The sequence below is a fragment of the Folsomia candida genome, unplaced genomic scaffold (genome assembly GCF_002217175.1).
Source record: "Folsomia candida strain VU population unplaced genomic scaffold, ASM221717v1 Fcan01_Sc001, whole genome shotgun sequence".
Lineage (NCBI taxonomy): Eukaryota > Metazoa > Arthropoda > Collembola > Entomobryomorpha > Isotomidae > Folsomia > Folsomia candida.
This window is the reverse complement of record NW_019091193.1, coordinates 3,587,344-3,607,479: the sequence shown is the minus strand read 5'-3', so window position 1 is coordinate 3,607,479 and position 20,136 is coordinate 3,587,344. Positions and strand designations below refer to the sequence as shown.

The following is a 20,136-nucleotide window of genomic DNA, read 5'->3' as shown; positions in this document are numbered from 1 at the left end:
TCTCGCCATCCGCACAGAAACTCCATTCATACACACTTCTGTGCAGTCTCGCTATCCGCACAGAAACTCTGCCGTTCAGTTTCTACCTTCACAAACCATCCACAAATTTCGAAACACTAACTTTCACACAATTGCTCGTTGGGAGCCAACATCCCCAACAGCTTTGTTGAGCTATTTCACCATCATAATAATTAATACTAAAAGCAGTAAGAACCCGGAAGTGCGTTGGATACGCAGAAAAGTGTCGTAATTAGGGTCGGGAAGGCATAATTCGTCACAAAACAATTCTGATTTGTTTTTTACAAGGTTTTTAAAGATACGTTGTCGGAAGAAATGAATGTTTTGATAAAGCAATTTATTCTAACTTTCGATTCTAAACTGCGTCAGAATTTTTTTTACAATTTTTGGGAATAAGAACAACGTTTTTAGACTTCAATTTAGACGGGGTGGAGTTATGTACGGAGTGAAAATTTTAATTTTGATAGTTTTAGGCGTCATTTATGGCGAGGATTTAAGAAATCATTATCATTTCGACCTACAATGATTGTATACATTTATGTGAGGTGTGGTCAGAAATGTGCATTCTCGTGCTTTGGTAACAAATGATGTACGGCAATTCTAATCTGCTTCCCCAGTTGATTAGAAATGTCAGTTATGGGTTTAAACTGAATAAATACGCAAATACATAGTTGGCCAAATTGATCGTTACACGACTTTATTATCACCTTTTATAAACTTTCTCCGAGAAATGAGACCGTATGCAACGCCAATTGCCAAGAAAACCAGTAACACACCAAAGACACCAATCACCACCCATATCACGTATCCACCTGATTTGGAAGAAGCAGTGGTTTCAGTCGTCGGATAATGAGTCGTTAGTTGCATGGTTGTGGTCGGGTGGTGGGTCGTGGTGTGGCTAAATTCTGTGGTTATAATAGTACTCTCTTGAGTCGTGGGGGTGGGTGTGGGTGTGGTTGTTGGAGTAGTTGCTGCCTGAGTGCTAGTTTCATCCGTCGTGCTCTTTGTAGTTGTCGTCACTGTAGTCGAAGTTGTTGTTACCGTAGATGAAGTTGATACTACCGGCGTAGTTGGCGTTGAAGTTGACGTCGTTGTCGCTTCAGTCGTAGTTGTTCCATCTTCAATAAATACAATCACTTTGGAACCTCTCTGAGCTCGTCCATGATATTGCAGATCATCCGTATATGCATATGCATACAGGACGTGAACAGGACCCACCTGCCAGGCAGAGTACAAATACATACGTACAGAGTATCAGTATAAGTACAATACTACATACACAGTGGGCGCGGAAGCCATGGGGACATCTGGGGATTAACATGGGTTTATGTACCATGGGTAGAAAGTGTGACAACAAGATTCGATTATTAAACAACCATGGGTGCATTTAATTACCGCTCCGTCGCCACGCTTCCGCGATCACTGGATTTATGTGCATCATCTTATCCTCCAATTAATTTCTAAATCACCCCAATCGACACATCCTCCTCGTCATCCCCAGTGTCAAGCAGTCTCGAAAACTTGACAAATGTCCTTCCAGCGGATTCCTGGGCGTCAATTAAAACCCAATCCTGCCTGGAATCGTTCCTCGGTACGGTGTGTCCCACTCCGAAGCGGTCCTTTTATGTTTATGCACATGTCATAAAATTGTGATCTGCATACATAAATGGTTATATTCTAACTTAATTCTTACCGAAGAATAAATTCGCCCATCGGGATACACTCCGGCGAGGAAAATATCCGCACCTGTCATCCCACCATCGGGCGAAATTCCCAGCCCAACGAACCCATTGCTGAACACTTCCAGCTCAAATATTATGGTAGCCTTTGTAGCGACATATTCCCACCCTAACCACACCCGCTCAGAAGGGTCGAGCTGTTCCCGATTTGAAAAACTTATCGAACTCTGACGATCCAAAGTTGTTGAATTGCTGTGAGGTATTATTGTAGCAAATATTAAAATTAGGTGAGGATGAATTGTACAGAAACGTAACATTTTTAAATTTCACTAGCGTGATAACAACTTTTTCTCAGATCTGTAGTGTAAATTAAGTAAATAATTTTATAATTTGCCAGATTTGTATAACAATGAAAAATTACTATTGTATGAAGTTATTGCCGTCGCATTTTTGTGTTAAGTAGTACTTAAATGAAGCAATTAAATTTAAGAGGAGAGTTTTAAGTAGGTATTTACAATAATATCTTTAATTGTACGGAGTTTATATAACTTATCAATATCTTATCACACAATCGGACAACAATTATCTTGATTACGATCATTATTGTCACGGCGGCGTGATCTATCAATGAACTCTGACCTTGATAAATGTGTACATATGTATATATGTTTGACAAAACTAATACGATTGAAAAAATTTAAGAATTCATTGGCTTATTTATGTATAAGTACATACTTAATAAATACATACATACTCAGGACGTCTTATTAAACATCGCAATTAACTTAGCAAACTTGCGATGCGAAGCTTCACAATCGCAAAATATGATTTCGCTAATCTGTACATGGAATTCTGTTGTCCTATTTTAATGTGGCTTCTGCGGATTACTTACAATTTCCAAAGAACATTTACCGAATAAATTCCCACAGCATAAACGAAAAAATTCTATGATTTTCCAGCAAGAGTTTTGTGAAATTTCGCAAGATATTTATGCTGACATGCTCAATTTAAATACATGCGATATATGCCATAGTTGGTTGACGTATCCGTAAGTATGGACGTTCATTTATATTCGTTTACATATTTGCATATCCTTTTGTTTAATGCATATATAATATAAAACCTTTTATAAATTGTTTTCTATTAATAAATATTTGCAGTATCATCATGAAAATCATAGCAGCAAATTTACATATAATCAACGCATGTATGTGTGTCCATAGGTGGATAAAACGCTAAACACCCCCACAACTCTAGTTGAATTTTCATGGTCAGGGCTTAAGTATGTAGATTTTTATCCTAAATATTAAACATTTCGGATAATTACACTTCAAATAATTTGCCTTAATCCACAACACGTGCGCCAAGCACTTCAACCCACATATATACCTATTTATGTAAATACCACTATGATCTGTGTACTTATGTAAATGGTGGTAAATTTTGTATGAACCTGAGCGTACCACGGTTTACATGAATACACAGGCTCGAGACCACAACGCATTGTGCGGCGTAAGACTGATAGATTCGAATTCATCTCCAAAGCAACCCCCAAGTGCAGAGACCTTGGCATGAATCGTTTAAAAGCCTTAATTACAACTGCAATTATTTTACTTTTCTTTACTTAATTCCGAATTAAAATTTTACGTTTTATACTTTGATAATTATAGGTGTCGGCGACACGAACATGCTTACATAACTCGCTTAATAGCTCACCGCTTGTAATTTTAGACCCCTCTTTTTGACTTTGTGCGTAACACATTTAATCAATTACATTCATAGATTATAATTAAAATCGCGTAGGTATTTGAAACGGATGTCCAATCTATTGTTGGAAACCATGTCGAATATTTTTAACTACCTAAATTTTAATTTGCCAGACTGAAAAATTTGAATTTTTGCATCAAAATTTAGTATATTAAGCGTCCAACATTTGATGCAGAAAATATCATTTTACGTTTGCGATTTATCGTCCCACGAGATTCTACCCTCTAAGATGGCATCTCTTCATTTGCTAAGATATACATTTATTTATTCGCTCCTGGTTTGCATTTCTATCACGAATGTGACCTCCTTGGCCCCTGGACGCTTCTGGGACGGATTGCGAAGTTTGTTAATTTATGCAACTAAATATTTAATTAACTAGCGTAAAAAACTTTTTTGTTTCCAAATTTTAGCCACATTCCCACATTACGCCCCAGTCCCCCGCACAACGAAGGAAGCCCTTTCCCAAGGTTGGACGCTGGCAAGTACGAATTGCAACAATGGTGGAAAATTTAACGGATTTCGTTACATCCACAAACCCAACGCATCCTTTACCGAATCCTCCATCGTTCCTTTGTACGATGTGAACGGCGTGATTGCAGGAATTCAGGCAAATGTGAGACCAGAATTTATTTACATACGTAATTTTAAGACATAATGCATTTTTATTGAATATTTACTCAGTTTTTAGCCAGTGAAGCCAAAGCTGATCCAACTAACACGTACAAATTTGATGAGATCCCCATGTTCATGAGAAACACGATTGATGGAAAAAATGTGTACACGTTGACGTCTTACTTTGTGGATCCAGGTAAATTACATGGTGAAATGCTGCTTGAAACTTTGTTAGATTTTTTTCTCATGATTTTTTTTATCAGTCTGAAAAGACAATGAATGACAAGCCACATTAAAATCCGGATATCCCAAACCCTAAACTTTATCAATACTTATGTAAATCTCACCTTATCCCCTAATTTAGCCATCATCTGCACCAAAGGACGCTACATGACCGACCTGAATTCCGACGGGACTGCGACAACCGTTTCCTTTCAGCATGGACCAAACCCTTCCCGCACAATTAAAGCCCCTCTAGAAAGGTCCGTCGCCATTTCGGCTGGATGGAGTAACTCTGCCTGCTTTCCTGGCATGGGATTCCACGACTGGTATCAGCAGGAAAAGTTCCAAGACACCAAATGCGACAAGATGCACCCGGTTTATCTTTTGTATGGCAAGGACAACAAATTGGTCGGATTTGGGTGGATGGCTGTAGGAAATTTCAACTCACCAAGATACGAACATCACAAGGGTGCCGTGTTTAAGGTACATAGGATTTAAAAATATGCATTTGACCTTGGAGCTCATTTCTAAAGTAAATATGGATTTATTACAGATGGTCATCGGACCTAGTGTTTCGCCCTGTCTTGTTGAAAAAGCTGATACCGTGGGAGTAACCATTACGCACGTTATGCTAATCTCCAACCCGGATTCGCAAGATTGTAAATAAGGCGATTTAGTGAAATGCTTGAGTTATGCTTGTTTCTGAGTTTAGTAATAAAATAGAACAAGATTACGTAATTAAGGAATAAACAAGAGTTCTATAATTACGAAAACTTTACTTTAACTTTAATAATTTCTTTGTGACATAAAATTAGGCACAAAAATAAATACATAATTCATTCCGTGAATGTGAAATTGAATTAATTTTCAGACGGGTGCTTTTTAAATATCAAACCCAAACAGTTAATGATGTAATACGTGCATAAAGATAGGTATATGTATATTGTATATCCATGCTAATTATGGATAGACCTTTTGTTCCTATTGCGTGTCCTGCATTTTTCGTCTTTACATTAATAGATATTTTTAGGAAACGTTATAATGAAAATATTTAGACTTACAAGGATAAGCTTACAAAAATAATCATTGCACATTAAATTAGGCTACATTGCGAAGTATTTATGAATGTTTAAGAATCAAACATTTTTAACTAGGAAAATTAAGCTACTTAGAATGCAGCTTAAATACATATACAATGCAATGCAGGCATATATCTATAACAAATACGGAAATGAATCCAATTTTGTCTCACTTTGTGAAATAATATGTCACCAAAACTTTCTAAAACTAAACTATTGCCTCCCACATAAATAGAAAACATCAAGATTATTCCATAACTTCAAAATAAATTCAAAAGAGCTAAATAACTAATAAAATTCCTGGAAACTGTCTACAAAACTTCAACCTTGACATATCTGCATACATACTTATTTTCTGGACCGTTTCCTTTTTGCTTCGATTTCCGAATCGGGAAGTCGTTCCACTTTCACAACAAGTTTCCAATCCTTTTCCTCCGTGTCGTCCGTGGCGATTTCTCGCTTTCGTAATTTTGACCTCGCCTTCTCCACCGTCTTCGTCACCTTTAACGGTACGAAGCGGATTTTTCTTGGAGCTTCATCATCATCGTCATCAACATCATCATTTTCATCTTCGCTCTGAAATAAATTAAATGCATTGCAAATTAGACCCTAATCTAAATTATTGAACAAAAATGATAAATACACTATCGTTAACTATTAATTATTGCTGGTTAATTGTTAAAAAGGAGGAGGCACCCTCCTTACGTGAAATGCCCCACCGTGATATTCGGCTCAATTTTTGATATGTTGTACATCTCAATGTGCTGAACAAAAAATGTATTGGTCCCTAAGCTATAAGTGACCTGGTTCGACCGGAAACAGAGGTCAAAGGTCAGTGCACTTTTTTCGCTCGAAACCCCACAAACAGTATATTTTTGGAAAGCTACGGACGTCACACGTCCAAATATACACCATACTTGGGTCAAAGGTCAACCCTTGACCCTTCGAGGTCAATCCTTGATCTGTAGAGGTCAACCCTTTGACCAGTCAAGTTCAAATATGTCATTAAGGCAAGGTAATATTTTTGGGCCAAGTATATTTCTGATAGGATGACTGCACCCTTGCTGGAAAAGGTCATTATTACATAGTTTGTTAAAAGTAACATTTGGGTTTATTGATCTTGATTATGTAGTGTTAACAAACTATGTAATAATGACCTTTTCCAGCAAGGGTGCAGTCATCCTATCAGAAATGTACTTTGGCCACTTTTCCCCAAAAATCTTACCTTGCCTCAATGACGTATTTGACCTCCACAGATCAAGGATTGACCTCGAAGGGTCAAGGGTTGACCTTTGACCCAAGTATGGTGTATATTTGGACGTGTGACGTCCGTAGCTTTCCAAAAATATACTGTTTGTGGGGTTTCGAGCGAAAAAAGTGCACTGACCTTTGACCTCTGTTTCCGGTCGAACCAGGTCACTTAGGGCCCCATACATTTTTTGTTCAGCAAATCGAGATGTACAACATATCAAAAATTGAGCCGAATATCACGGTGGGGCATTTCACGTAAGGAGGGTGCCTCCTCCTTACACAAGTAACACGCACATTTTCACTCCCCGTTATTTCTGAATCGGACGAACTATCACTCATCCGGTCGGGATGTCGTTCTCGATATTTGGCCATTCTTCTCGCCTCCTTTCTTTTCTCCGAATCCAACGGCAGTTTCCGGTAATCGGCGAAATCCTAAAGGAAAATATTTAATGAATTACATTTAAATTAATTACTGATTAATTCTGATTATCTCAATATTTTATAGCTTGTACCCTTCTGTTAAGATACCGGTACAACGTGGCTCGACTAATTTTTGTCGTTTTCAAAGCTTTCTTCAATGTTAACTCGTTGTCCTTTATCTTTTTAATTGTACTTGCCAACTGTTTCCTGGAATAACGAGGTTTCGTCTTCCGAATGTAATTGCGAACCATGTTGAGCCTATTTAATGGTGTTTAAAACCAAAACGTAGTTTTATCAGCAAATTATTTAATAATTCACCTCTTCAATTAGTTATTACACCTAGAATAATATGTAAAATTACAAGAGTTTGAATTAGTTTTTGTTGTGAAGTTCTTAACCATCAATAATTTCTAATTCTACGTAATTAATTAACTGAAATTAATTGATTACTCAAAGGATGAAATTTTTATTTATTTTGTGTTTACTCTTATTTTACGCAGTTTGCAAATCGATCGTGGCCCGGGTTTGTGAGGCTCGGTGAGATTCACGTCAATATTGTGTACTCCATCGAATCACGGAAATTGCCGTGTTTAAAATTGTATTGCACAATGCAATTTTCTTTGTATTTAAATGCATCACAAATTATCTGTGAATACATCTTATACATTTTTTTAAAAATATGTTTTGCATGGTTTTAAAACAAATGGGAAGAGAAGGCAGTCTACAAAAACATAGATCTATGTAAATACCTACATATTTATGTACATGTTATGCATACTACTTAATGAGTTTAAATGTTTTATGAAAACAAAATGCGTTATTTAATTTTAATAAAATTATAATTTAGTATAATTTACTATATCTGTCCTCAGATGCGGATGAAATTACTTCAATAATAATACGAGGATGGAAACAACTATTAAAAAAATATAATTCACTATGTTAATACTAAGGTTCATAGGTACGTATTCATAGGAGATGAATGATTTAATTTATGTAAATCGTTCATTGCCAGGCTATAGTCCTTTTTAGCCACTCGCTCGGTTTGTTTCTTGCAAAACATGTAACAACAAGACGAGTTTGTTAGGAATTATTACGTTTTTTTAGTATGCAAATTTTTCTAAACTGGAGTTTAACTCCAGTTACACACTACTACACAACTTTATTAGTACCTTGTCTGACCTTCAGTCAGAACCCAACCCTACCCCAGTCCTACAATATTGTTGACCTGAAAGACTACCTACACAATGCGTGCTCACTCTTACAACTTTCCGACAGATTCGAATTTCGACGCATTAACGTCACTAACGAATCTTTAAGTTTCGGGAAGAAGTTACATTAGTTTGAAGATGGGCGTTGTAGGGCACACACCCTCGTCGGTACATGGAGTGTGGTTATGAAATTTCGAAAATCTTGGGGGAAAACGAGATCTTATAGAAAACGGTCGAGAGCGACCAGTGCTCGCAACGGGTCCGGGTCCCAAGACCCGTTTTTGCCGGGTCCGGGTCCGGGTCGGGTCCGGATCAAAAATGTAGAAGACCCGGACCCGGACCCGCCGGGTCCGGGTCACCGATTTTATATGGTATTCAAACGGGTCTCGGGTCGGGTTCAGGTCCGGGTCCGACGGTTGGAACCGGAGCCGGAACCGGACCCGACCCGGACCCGAACACCGGGTCCTTATGACTACTTCAAATCAGGGGTGATGAGAGACAGAATTCTATGTTTAATCAATATGTTTAATCATAGAAGAATTTAAAACCTTTAACATTTAACATTTAAGCCCACAGGTGAAATATGCGACGCCACCTATCCGTCCATACCGTTGCATGTTATTCTACGTGTTCACAAGAAAATCTTGTGCGCCACACCCACTGGCTCTACAGACTTGGTTTTGGTCTCAAAAAAAGCTCCAGAATGTTCTTCGTCTACTACCGGATATAAACATTTAAAAAAGTTGCTGAAAATGTTTGAGATAATGTATCAAAGTTTTCAAAAAAAATAATTTGCATTTCCAACAATTAAAAAAAAGTTTTATGTCCGGGATTAGAAGAAGAATATTCTGAAGCTTATTTTGAGACCAAAACCAAGTCTGCAGAGCCAGTGGGTGTGACGCACAAGATTTTCTTGTGACCTAGTTCCTAGTTTTTATTTTTTAAACAGCTGGCATTTCAACCATTGTGGATGGATTTTATTCATTGTTTTTTAAAAATGATCTGAATGAGTTATATTTTCAAATTTTTAATTGTTTTGAAGTTAAAAAAATTTCACGCGCAAACGGCAAAGGTCACAAGGTCAAATCCCACATAGCCCCATAAATGGGGTATCATTGGAAAGGTCCTGATGAGAGGATTAAGAATATATATACTTTGTGGGGTCTGGGACCACCCCTTGATTATTTAGGGACCGATGAGAATTATTGAGTTTTCCTCGATCTAGTGCCATGTTAGCTCTCAATCTGCTCCTGTGTTAACGCCTGTATACCTCCAAAACCAAAACTCAAAAATGTTCACTGGCCTCAAAATAATCAGGGGGTGGTCCCAGACCCCACAAAGTATATATATTTTGAATCCTCTCATCAAGACCTTTCCAATGGTACCCCATTTATGGGACTGTGAGCCTTGACCTTGTGACCTCTGGCCTTAGTACATTCGATTTTTTGACCTTCGAAAAAATTCAAAATTCTTAATGAATCTGAAAATACAACTCATTGAGATCATTTTTCAAGAAAAATGAAAAAAATTCATCCAAAATTGTTGAAATGCCAGCGATTTGAAAAATCGTTAATTTTGTAACTTTACTCAGTCACCCGTCCTCGTAAGTGAGTGTACGAAAAGCGAAGAAGGATTTTACTTCATGACCCAATTTGCGCCAGCACACCAACGCAAGAGCAAAAAAAATGCGAAAAAATTATCACCGTTTCATCACCAAAAATCTAATTTCAATCCTTGATTTTTTTACTGTCTTGATCGCAAGTGTATAGTTACTTTTTAATTTCCAAGATCAAGCTCAACTTTTAGAAATTTTGATTTTTTGGAAAACATATCCCTGGTTAGGAAATTTTAGAAAATACTTTTTTTATAAAAAATTAGTTCAATTTGGATGTGATAAAACAATAATGCACGAATCACGAAAATTAGGAAAATTACTAAAAGGGAGCGAAAATTGAATTTTTGGTAAAAGTTTAAATGCGGAAGTTCTAGCGGATGTAATGCTATTGAGGGGATGTGGCATGTCGTGGGCGGAAATGGGGCAATGGAGTACAATCCTCCTTCAGTTTTCGTGCACACTTTAGAACTATCTAGTACTGCTGCATATCTTAAAGGAATCAAAGCAGGGAACTTTGAAGCTTAGATGTAATATGAGAACGGAAGACCCGGGTCTCGGGTCCGGGTCCAGACCCGGGTCTAGAAATTTCAAGACCCGGACCCGGACCCGTCGGGTCCGGGTCAGTAGTTATGGGACCCGGGTCCGAAGACCCGTTTCTAAATTCGGGTCCGGGTCCGGGTCGGGTCCAACCTGGGACCCGACCCGTTGCGAGCACTGAGAGCGACAGATGGGTTTCGCCCTTTAGCTATGTTGCCTTTAGCGATGTTGTATTTGATCTATACATACATACATAAATACATACAGCTAATCCTAAATAGCAAGCCTTTATGCATGCATATCAAAGGGTAGCAGGATATCCGATTTCACCGGATTAATCCAATCCAATCCTAATCTGACAGGGTCGGATTATTTTCGGATTCGACCAAGTCGGATTGGATTAGATTTTAAAAACCAGCGATCCGACTACACTCTGATATATATGCAAGAATTACATACATGCATATAAATAGTATATATTATGCATCCGCTATATGCAGAATACGGTTATCCGTCCCCAATTATAATGGGTTAAAGTTAGCAAAAATTTCAGACATCCAAACTGGAATTTCCGACAAGTGTCTACTTTATCACGCATTTTTCCACACTGCAAGATCATTAATTCGATCAACTTGTATTGCAGCAAATGAGCTCGTTAAATTACTTAAGAACTCGTTTTCTTTTTTTTATTAACATTTAACACTAACAGTATGCAGGGTACATAAGATAAGATGCATGTATAACAGTAGCCAAAAATATACATGATTTACATGCATATTCTTGCACTAATAAATGCAAATCAAAGATGTTCGTCCCTACTACTGCATTTTTCTGTGTGCATGTAGATATGACCAGATTTTCTTAATCCCAAAAGCGCAACTGGAATATTTATTACCAAAAAAGTTTACCAAGTTTATTAATTAAACTACTTAATAAACTTTGTATGCAACGCCATTATTAAGGGCGCTGCACAGAGTTTACATATGTTTATTTATACACAAACAACAGACGATTTATTTCCACATAACGATTTCGTCATTTAAAATCACACCACTGTCCGCATTATGCCGGATTTACCCCTCGGTAATTCACCTTATCACAAAAATGTAATACGACTCTGGCAAAATTTACATACTGGATGTACTTAATGCAGAGTCTGTAAAAATCAGGGAAATGCTATAAATCACTAAGAACAGGTTTATAAATATATAAAAGTATAAACAATGTAACTACATATTTACCATAGTCGATTTTTTTAAATAAAAGTTTCCTATATAATGTCTGTCTACTCTCGAACAGTGATCGAGTAGACGATGTTTGTCTAGGCTGGTCCTGACCTACTCACCCCACCTTCAATTGTCTATGTACAAAGAAGGCTATTTATAAGCCGACACCCTCCAAAACAACGAATTAACAAACGAGCTCCCCTGTTTCTTTATCGATCGTCTTATCATCCCCCCTCGCATCATCTTAGTAGCTAAGAACCTTAATTATAAATTGAAAACACCTCCGACAATTACCCATGTACGCCCAAAAATTTCAAGAAATCTCCAAAAATAGCGAAATGTCTCACGAATGGGAGGGTGAACGGACTTGTTCCGCTATGCGAAGGGCGCTCGATTTATTCGTCATGTCCAACGACATCATCGACCTAAACAGCGACATTGATCATGGCGAAACAACGAATTCTATTGTTCTCGCTGCAAGGTAATAGATTTTCAAAATTTGTCTCTATTAAAATTTTCAAACTTAATTTCCAGATATGGCGGACTCAACGTCATTGGGTACGCTGAAGCATGCGCCACTTGCATAGACGATTGCGCCAGCTGCGTCTGTAGTGCCGGAGATGTTGCGCATGACTGGACATCCGATATGGTTCAGGGCATCTTGGTTTTCTTCATGTTGAAACATCGTTACATGGGCGTAACTCAAATGGCGGAAATGAGACACTTTACCGTCCAAAAGTACAAAAATCTTACAGATTCGTACAACCATGCTGCCTTCACTTCTGGGAGGATGGCCACTTTTCACAGTAACGTCGCCTCTCTTCATGACGACGATTGGAAACCGCTCTATGACTTGGTCAATATCCCGAATTATTCAGGGTTCGGTGAGTGTCAGCACTGTCAGATTATTGGGACTTGGCTGCTCAACCGGTGTGCCCACCGAGATCGGAGAGATCTTGTCGAAAAAGAGGTAATTTTACAACGTTTAGATTGATTTAGGAAAAATTTCTTGAAAAATTGATCATTTTTTTTAGGTTCGGGAATTTGTTAAGGAGCGTATCCATCTAAATTCTGCTTTGGAAATGAAAGGATTTTGGGGAGATTTAATTGTTCTCTTGGCCGGAGATAAATTTGGGTATGAAATCGTCGCCAAATGTTCTCAGGTGGTAAACTGCATTTGGGAATTGCTGCGGGATGCTGTCGACAACGGGATGGTCGACGTAGAGGACATTAGACAGCGGGGTATTAATGGGTACATTGAGCTTATTGAGCTCGGGAGAAAAACTCGTGCCATTTCTGAGGGCCACATCCTGGGGCGGGCGATGGTGGGGTCCCTCACCTTGATGGCTGATCGGACAGATGTTTCCGTTTTTCAACGGATTTTGGACGCAGTGCTGGAACACTGGGAGAAAGTTGTGGGGATTTAGAATTTGACTGTGTCAAGTTTAAAATTCCATGCACAAATTGATCTTTTATCATTATGCTGTGCATAATTTCATGATTTGAATGATTTCATCTGATTACAATGATCATGCATGTTCATTATGATTTCGTATCTTCAAATTCGCAACATAATTTTGAAAATAATTTTGCGAAATAAATATCTAGATGTGCAGGTTCGCACATAAATTTTCAAACTTTTTTGAGAACTTTATTTTCTTGCTTATGTATCTACCGAGCTTGTCATGAATATAATTTCTATTATTTTATGACCATTTGCATTATAATCTCCAGTATTGAAAACCAAATAAATAATTCGTACCTTGCAACAATATTTTACTTTGCATAAAATTGACTCGAATTACACATTAGAGTTTTAACCTGGCTTATTACTCGTATAATAATATTGGTATACATAACTGTCCAAGGAAATAGAATAGCCGTAACATGAAAAGTCTCCAAAACTCCATTTCTCATCAAAATAATGCATATACATACATTAATATGTATGTATGTATGTATGTGCATATGTATGTACATACATATATATGCAGTAATTGTTGGTAAGCAAATTTTTAATAAGTACTCTACGCAACAAAACTTTTTAAAGTTTTTTTCTACTATGTTCAACCCATCCTTTCTCAAGTTTTTCTATAGTTTATACTTTACAACGTACTTATTTGTACATACATAAATAAATAGTATGTGCTCGGATACACAAAAAAATATGTAGCTAATAAAATAATAATGGCTTCTAGAATTCTAAATTATCCATTACGTTCTCCATTTTCCCCGATATGATTCATATGAATGTGGGCTACTTTCTTACCTAAAACTTGAAAAATTACGAACAAGTTTCTCTCGAAATAATTATGTACATACATTTGTGTATAATGTGAAAATAATTGGACCATAAGTACTCGTAAAGTAGGCACAAGTAGGTAAGTAAGATTTAAAGGGTAATTAGTATCGAACTTGCCAATACGTGTCATTGGTATTCATCACATTTCTAAGGAATGTACTCGCCACGTAAAATTTTAAACTTGAAACCATGCAAAATTTGTATCTTCACATCACCTTACCCATACTGACCCTAACTTCAGGCAAGCAATTCTTCGACATTGCCCCTCTAAAAATCTTCGATGGCTGCGTTTTTAATATTTTAGCAAATTTCGAAACGTTCAATTTCATAACCCTTCTCAATTTAAGAGACGTCTCCTTCATACTGGGCAACGGAACACAACACAGATTTCAGCGAATTTTCAATAAATCCGACAAAATTCTGATTTCAGCTCGAAATTCGAAATCCTGTCTTGTCTTTCTCATCTACCCATCCGCGATACCAGATATCCCCAGTTTACTCCATGGTGTCGCATATGCAAATCTGAACCCACGCTTCGTAATTATTCAGACATCTTGGCCCGTAAATGCACTCCATAACGCGTACAAGAAACATCCGTACTGCATCACGACATTATTTTATGCCAGATTTAGTGAGAAAGCCAGGCTTCTCAAATGGCCAGTGTACAACGTCGTAATTACTTGAAGTCAGAACAAACCCGTTCTTACAGACGCCGGATTGATCACGTTGCCCCAGATATTTGCGACAATTAGCAGAAAAAGGGATTCTGATAAGATGGAACTGCTAGTTAGTAGGTTCACTAATTATTTTATCCAAGAAAAGAAGGCCAAGACACACAATCCTTTGATGATTACGATACCCTGGTACTCCTGCAGAGGAATGAGTATACAGACATGATATCTTGGGGATTAGCACAGCTCTTCGAGAGCGGGATTTATTCAAAGTGGGACACAAATTTCGAACTCTTTTTTAAGATGTTTCTTCTAACGAAAGGTGATAAAACAAATAACTTGACGAGTTTAAACTACTTTAGCCTATTTGTAATGAGCGGGATGGATACGGCAAGCTCAAAAGAGTATGACGCTGCTTTGCCGCAGTGGAGATGGAAAATTTAAAACTGTGTCTGATATTATATGTAGCAGGAGGGTTAATAGGGATAATTTGCTATATTTCGGAGCTATTGAGGCTAGTTGCGAAAATAAGGGAAGCGAGAGTGTTCAAATTTGAATATTTGCCGTGATAAAATTCGTGCGGTAGATGACGTCGTAATTAATTCGTTTCACTAACATGTAGACAATCTTTAGGTGGAAATCGATATATCAAAATTTTAAGTCTAATCCGTTTTGTCATATTAATTATATCAACAATCATTATTAGAAATAGATTGCTAGATATGTAAATTTTGAAATTTAGTTTGAATTTCGTTTCACAAATTATGTATATATTCTCATCGTAAAGTCTTCACTGTCACGCCAGCCCTTTTAAACCCCGCATCCAATCAGGTACTGACTGACGTCTTGTCCTCGACATCTAGCCTGCCAACCATACCAGGCATCGAACCCGTGTCGATTATAAATAAGTCTAATACAGGCAACATCGTCGGTCAAATTGTCATCTCGGAGGCCTATGAAATAAATTAATGAATATCGTTCTATAGAACAGACAACTTATTGTGCAAACTTACTGTCACACCGCACGTTGCAATCCTTTCCAGGCACGGAGGAGGTGGAACACCAATAGTTGTCATTCACCTTTAATTAGGAAACAATATTTAATACGACAAAATTTTAAAATTATTTGGACCTTAAAACGTGAATTTTGGGCTCATGATTTTGAAACGTCTTGCAGTTGGATTTTAGCTATAGGATTTCGTGGTAACCTGCAAGAACATAGTGGTAAAAACCACTTAAATTCTAGCGTTTAAGAACTACCTGGAACATGCCGTGATCATAAGTTCCATCACTATTTGGACCGCCAAGGGCCTCTGTCCTTCTACTACTTTCAGCTTCGGCAGTGCACACCCCTTCAAAGAAAAAACATATTTCCTTCAAAAATGTGTCTATATTTCTTCCATACCTGACTTCATTTATAATAAAAATTATCTTACAATCCCCCAAATTGGCGAAGCCATGCCGATTCAATTCTTACGCAATTTCGCAACGACTCCATTGTCGAGCTTGGGATGCGACAAGTAACGTTGACAGGAAAAGTATGGTCAGCTTCATCATTTCGATTAGTAGAGTTACTGACTGGAGGAGTCTTTTTCGAACTGGATGATTGCTTGCTGCTGGGTAATTCAAGATGACCAAAGATCCCCTCTATTTATATGCTTCGATAAGATGAAAATATTTCCAGGTGTTCATTTATGTACCTAATTTACATAAGCTGATATGCAATAGATTCGTCAAGTAGGACGCATATTTTATAATTATTATCTGGTTTATGTACATATATAATAATTGCGCAACAATTGGGTTATGGAGAAAATGCATACAAATTATATAACACTTGCAATTCAGGGGCCGAATTCACAAAACCTCATCCAGTATCCAGTGCAATAGGTTGATAGACATATGCAGATGTGGCTAATTCGTATTTTAATTTGTGTCAGGTTTGACAAATGGTTTTCAACGACAAAGTGAAGCTACTAATGGAATATTTTTCCTACTTATCTGATCGTCATTAAAATAGGATAAGAAATTCTTATTACTAAATTGTCTAACTAAATTCATAGATAAGGAGGGACTTATTATTGTCTTTCATTTTGCATAAAAATACAATATATCTCTTGATTAAAGTGAAACCTTAAGATTGTACTTTCTCTGGTGGATCTTGTTAATCGGGTATGTTGAAGTTATAAATTTGAACCTTAAGTATCATAGTTCAAGAACTCGGAGATATGTACATATCAGTACTCACGGATTTTACTAACATACTGAATCGCGATCCAGGTTGTCGGACAATATGTCAGAAGTTTATCAAGTTTTGATATCCTAAAATTTATTTGTTTGTGCGTTTGTATGTATGTAATGGGTATGATCTAAATAGATTACTTGGAATATATTTAATCATGTCAAACATTTTACTGTGGTGTTTTGGAGTTGTGTAATTTACGATTAAAAATGAATTCGTTTACTTATCCGGAATGATTCTTGTATAATACAAAAATTTATTTGTTTCCTTGTCAGTTGCGCTGGTACATACTTGTCCATCATTATATAATTTCGTATCACTCGATCACATTATCTGCAACGCCTCCGTAAATTGCTTAATTTTTATGATTAAAATGTTTTACGCATGCAGATTACAAATATGTACATAAATAATAATAATATGTAGTTCGTTTTTGCATATGCATAGCTATAGTCAAATTATTTGTGCTAGTCACCTCATTTGCATATTTTGAAGCATTCTCGAGAGACAGACTGATGGAAAGCCCATATCGCCGAAAATGGACATAGTGAGATGTATGCAAATTAGGTGACACCTACGCAAAGAGGATGGTACATATGTACATAAGCTCGATCACTGCATAGTGCACATGACGAAAGTGTCATGTTCGTTTGTTCCTACCCACAGGGGCTTGTCGTGTAACACGTATCATTGTCCATACTTAACTACATACGTATTTCCATTGTCACCTTGTATAATAAATTAAAAACATTTACAATGAAGCAAATTTACATACACATGTAGGTATTCTTATTTTGCTTAGACACCTAAATAATATTTTACGTCAGGAAGTGATTCCTTGACCCGTCAATATATTGCACGTCGCCTCATCGTATTGCAATCATTTACATATTCGTCCCTGTTTGAAGATTTTGATTTACCATCTCGGCTATTCAAGTCGGCATAATTATTTAGTGCTTAGTTAACCAGATTATCGTAATGCGGTTCAAACCATCCAAGCATTACCTAATTAGTCACCTATTGTCAACAGTGGTGTTGGTGGCTACTGTTGGTAAAATAAAACAATGAAGTCACAAATTTAAGTTATTTAAGTCACAAATAAACAAATTTCTACCTGTTTATTTAACTTTGTAAAATATATTTCCCAGCATTTACATAAATTATTAAAATGCATTTTTCGGTGTTAATATTCGTGTCTAGATGCTTACCCCAGCAGCAGCAGTTTTTACGATCCCTCAAAATTCCAAAGATCCGTATCATCATACTTGGATAACTTTAAAATAAATGAGAAACGAGAATTCCGAACGCGACGGGAAGACTCAGATTCTGTCGAAGATCACGTCGATGAAGAACTTGAGAACAACGATATTGGGTCGCCGTCGGCTACAGAAGAACCAGAAAGTTCATCTATAGAAGATGAAGCACACCCGTCGCTACAAAATAGCGATGAAGCGTCTTCATCCTTACAAGATGATTTACTGGAGATTGACTACTATAAATATGAAAGTTTGGAAGCTGGTAGTTCGGAACATGACGATAACGACAACGACGATGAGCAGAACGATTCTAGTGAAGGTTCACATGAAGGTTTGCAATATTTATATATATAATCTGTATCGTCGCTGTCCATTGTCGGTTGAGAAACCAGTTATCACCCCTCGGTGTCTTACGGTTCATTTATTAAAGCCGTAGCATTTTTGTATGCAAAGTTTATGACGGGAACCTAACTTTGAAGAATCAAAGTTTCATCATCCTATGTTTCCAATTGGTTTTGTAGTCCTTTGCAGAACAGGAACTGTACGAAGCTAAATTACTTAAATGTAGGTATACATACATATGTACTCACGACAACGTGCGCAAAGTTCACAAATTGAGCATCAGGCCAACTTGCCAAGTTTTCTGAAATTTGTGAAATTTCGCTAACCATTTTATGAGGTAGAAAACCGTAGTATTTTTGCTCGAAATTAACAGCAAATGGACATCCTTTTGTTTCGTAATATGTATATGCTAAATGAGTTGCAGTGCGAAATATGTACAGAAGTCGTTGACGTGAGTACCCTTTATTTTTTTTCTTAAATAATAAAATCTTGCCCTCCATTTATAGTGCCGCAGGGTCGAGGGATATTGAACGGCTTATATGGTGAATATTGCAAGAGTGTAAATTTTACAAATCTTTATGAAAACCAAATTATTCAAGATTCCCAATAATTCAGATACCGTCTCATCTGCTGCATCGGGCGCTGCCTCAAGCTTCTTGGGTGGAGTGATGAAGGGGATTCGTGGCGAGTGGGTAAATCATTAAATTTCAATTTTTCTACCTCAAATTTATTGAATTCTTGAACAACACATCAGTGTTGTCAACATTCTGACAACCAGATTTTTCCACGACCTTAACCAATCCCACAGTAGAGTGAATTAAGAAGAGATTTATCAATTTGTAGATGTGAGACGCAAACTGCCAAGCTCATTTTTATGTAAATCTAGCCATTAAGGGATGGTTTTAATTTATTGGAGAAACTTTCTATCAAAATCATGAATTAACTTGCAACACAGTCAGTCGAGTCGAGTCCCTCGATTATGGAATTAATAAACTGAAGACTTTACATCCAAATGAGTATTCAAATCTACAGGTATGCACGTAAATATGTAAATCGGAATTCGGACGTGTATGTATGTACATAAAACATAAATATCTATGTGCATGTTGCGTAAGTAGGCTCCGTGCACCGATCTATGTATTCAAGAGTTGGCATCTAAATTGTACAAAAATCGACTTCTGGAAAATTTGTATTGAATTCGGATACTGAAATTCGAATAATACATACATTCAGAAACACAAATAATAAATTTGTACTTACAACTTTTAGGTAGCGCTGCCAAGGCTGAGGCAACTAAACCCGAGGAAACTGGGACCGAAGTCAAGGGGGATGTTGTCAGAAACTGGTCAATCTAGGATTAAGGATTGGGGATTGAGATTGGGATTGGGGATTAATTAATCCTTAATCTCAATCCTTAATCCCGAGTTTTGGAATTTTAATCCTTAATCCCCAAACCAACTTTAATCTAAAAGTGGATTAAAGTGGGATTAAATTTTCATTGACTAAAAACTCGAAAAGCAAAATCGCTCCCCTTTCGAAAATTGATTGCATTTTGTTCATTTTTATCAAACATTTAAAAATACTCCACAATATTTTGCAAAACTACTCATAACGCGGTATCCTCAATGCACAATTTTCAACATCTGTATGAGCTTATAAAAAGAATATGAGTACTCTGACTATGAT

General features: G+C 37.1%; 5 protein-coding genes across 7 annotated transcripts; 2 read left to right on the top strand and 3 right to left on the bottom strand.

Moving 5' to 3' along the window:
- Positions 1-389: 389 nt before the first annotated feature.
- On the bottom strand, positions 390-3,449 carry LOC118436876 (DBH-like monooxygenase protein 1). Its single transcript, XM_035855530.1, has 3 exons — positions 1,712-3,449; positions 1,488-1,637; positions 390-1,236 (listed from the first exon to the last, which is right to left on the bottom strand). The coding sequence occupies exons 1-3, from the start codon at positions 2,012-2,014 to the stop codon at positions 706-708; spliced, it is 984 nt and encodes a 327-aa protein (XP_035711423.1). The 5' UTR covers positions 2,015-3,449; the 3' UTR covers positions 390-705.
- Positions 3,450-3,544: 95 nt separating this feature from the next.
- Positions 3,545-5,158, top strand: LOC110852818. The gene is made up of 5 exons (XM_022100949.2): positions 3,545-3,805; positions 3,875-4,077; positions 4,146-4,272; positions 4,441-4,781; positions 4,852-5,158. The coding sequence occupies exons 1-5, from the start codon at positions 3,634-3,636 to the stop codon at positions 4,963-4,965; spliced, it is 957 nt and encodes a 318-aa protein (XP_021956641.2). The 5' UTR covers positions 3,545-3,633; the 3' UTR covers positions 4,966-5,158.
- Positions 5,058-7,552, bottom strand: LOC110852827. Of its 3 annotated transcripts, none has more exons than XM_022100970.2 (4): positions 7,534-7,552; positions 7,141-7,306; positions 6,923-7,060; positions 5,058-5,953 (listed from the first exon to the last, which is right to left on the bottom strand). In XM_022100970.2, the coding sequence occupies exons 2-4, from the start codon at positions 7,297-7,299 to the stop codon at positions 5,726-5,728; spliced, it is 525 nt and encodes a 174-aa protein (XP_021956662.1). In that variant the 5' UTR covers positions 7,300-7,306; positions 7,534-7,552; the 3' UTR covers positions 5,058-5,725. The 3 variants fall into 3 exon arrangements, with proteins under 3 accessions (XP_021956662.1, XP_021956651.1, XP_035711436.1); XM_022100959.2 differs by having other exon boundaries at positions 7,410-7,550; XM_035855543.1 differs by lacking the exon at positions 7,534-7,552 and having other exon boundaries at positions 7,141-7,527.
- A 4,176-nt stretch (positions 7,553-11,728) lies between these two features.
- On the top strand, positions 11,729-13,256 carry LOC118433982. Its single transcript, XM_035846538.1, has 2 exons — positions 11,729-12,607; positions 12,672-13,256. Exons 1-2 carry the CDS (start codon positions 12,284-12,286, stop codon positions 13,062-13,064), a joined length of 717 nt encoding a protein of 238 aa, XP_035702431.1. The 5' UTR covers positions 11,729-12,283; the 3' UTR covers positions 13,065-13,256.
- Positions 13,257-15,184: 1,928 nt separating this feature from the next.
- LOC110851862 (lysozyme-like) lies at positions 15,185-16,267 on the bottom strand. Its single transcript, XM_022099786.2, is given in 4 exon segments — positions 15,185-15,563; positions 15,624-15,690; positions 15,871-15,962; positions 16,047-16,267. Coding segments are annotated over 4 exon segments (423 nt in total). The 5' UTR covers positions 16,168-16,267; the 3' UTR covers positions 15,185-15,420.
- Between the last annotated feature and the right edge of the window lie 3,869 nt (positions 16,268-20,136).

Bases quoted from the DNA above. Each gene is read 5' to 3' on its own strand.
- LOC118436876 (XM_035855530.1), bottom strand. From the start codon at position 2,014: ATGTTACGTTTCTGTACAATTCATCCTCACCTAATTTTAATATTTGCT. The intron at 1,638-1,711 runs GTAAGAATTAAG...TAAACATAAAAG, and splicing joins ATGGGCGAATTTATTCTTCG to GACCGCTTCGGAGTGGGACA. The intron at 1,237-1,487 runs GTGATTTAGAAA...TCTGCCTGGCAG, and splicing joins AGGAGGATGTGTCGATTGGG to GTGGGTCCTGTTCACGTCCT.
- LOC110852818 (XM_022100949.2), top strand. From the start codon at position 3,634: ATGCAGAAAATATCATTTTACGTTTGCGATTTATCGTCCCACGAGATT. The intron at 3,806-3,874 runs GTTTGTTAATTT...TCCAAATTTTAG, and splicing joins CTTCTGGGACGGATTGCGAA to CCACATTCCCACATTACGCC. The intron at 4,782-4,851 runs GTACATAGGATT...GATTTATTACAG, and splicing joins ACAAGGGTGCCGTGTTTAAG to ATGGTCATCGGACCTAGTGT.
- LOC110852827 (XM_022100970.2), bottom strand. From the start codon at position 7,299: ATGGTTCGCAATTACATTCGGAAGACGAAACCTCGTTATTCCAGGAAA. The intron at 7,061-7,140 runs GTACAAGCTATA...ATTTTCCTTTAG, and splicing joins ACCGGTATCTTAACAGAAGG to GATTTCGCCGATTACCGGAA. The intron at 5,954-6,922 runs GTGCGTGTTACT...AATTTATTTCAG, and splicing joins AAATAACGGGGAGTGAAAAT to AGCGAAGATGAAAATGATGA.
- LOC118433982 (XM_035846538.1), top strand. From the start codon at position 12,284: ATGGTTCAGGGCATCTTGGTTTTCTTCATGTTGAAACATCGTTACATG. The intron at 12,608-12,671 runs GTAATTTTACAA...CATTTTTTTTAG, and splicing joins GAGATCTTGTCGAAAAAGAG to GTTCGGGAATTTGTTAAGGA.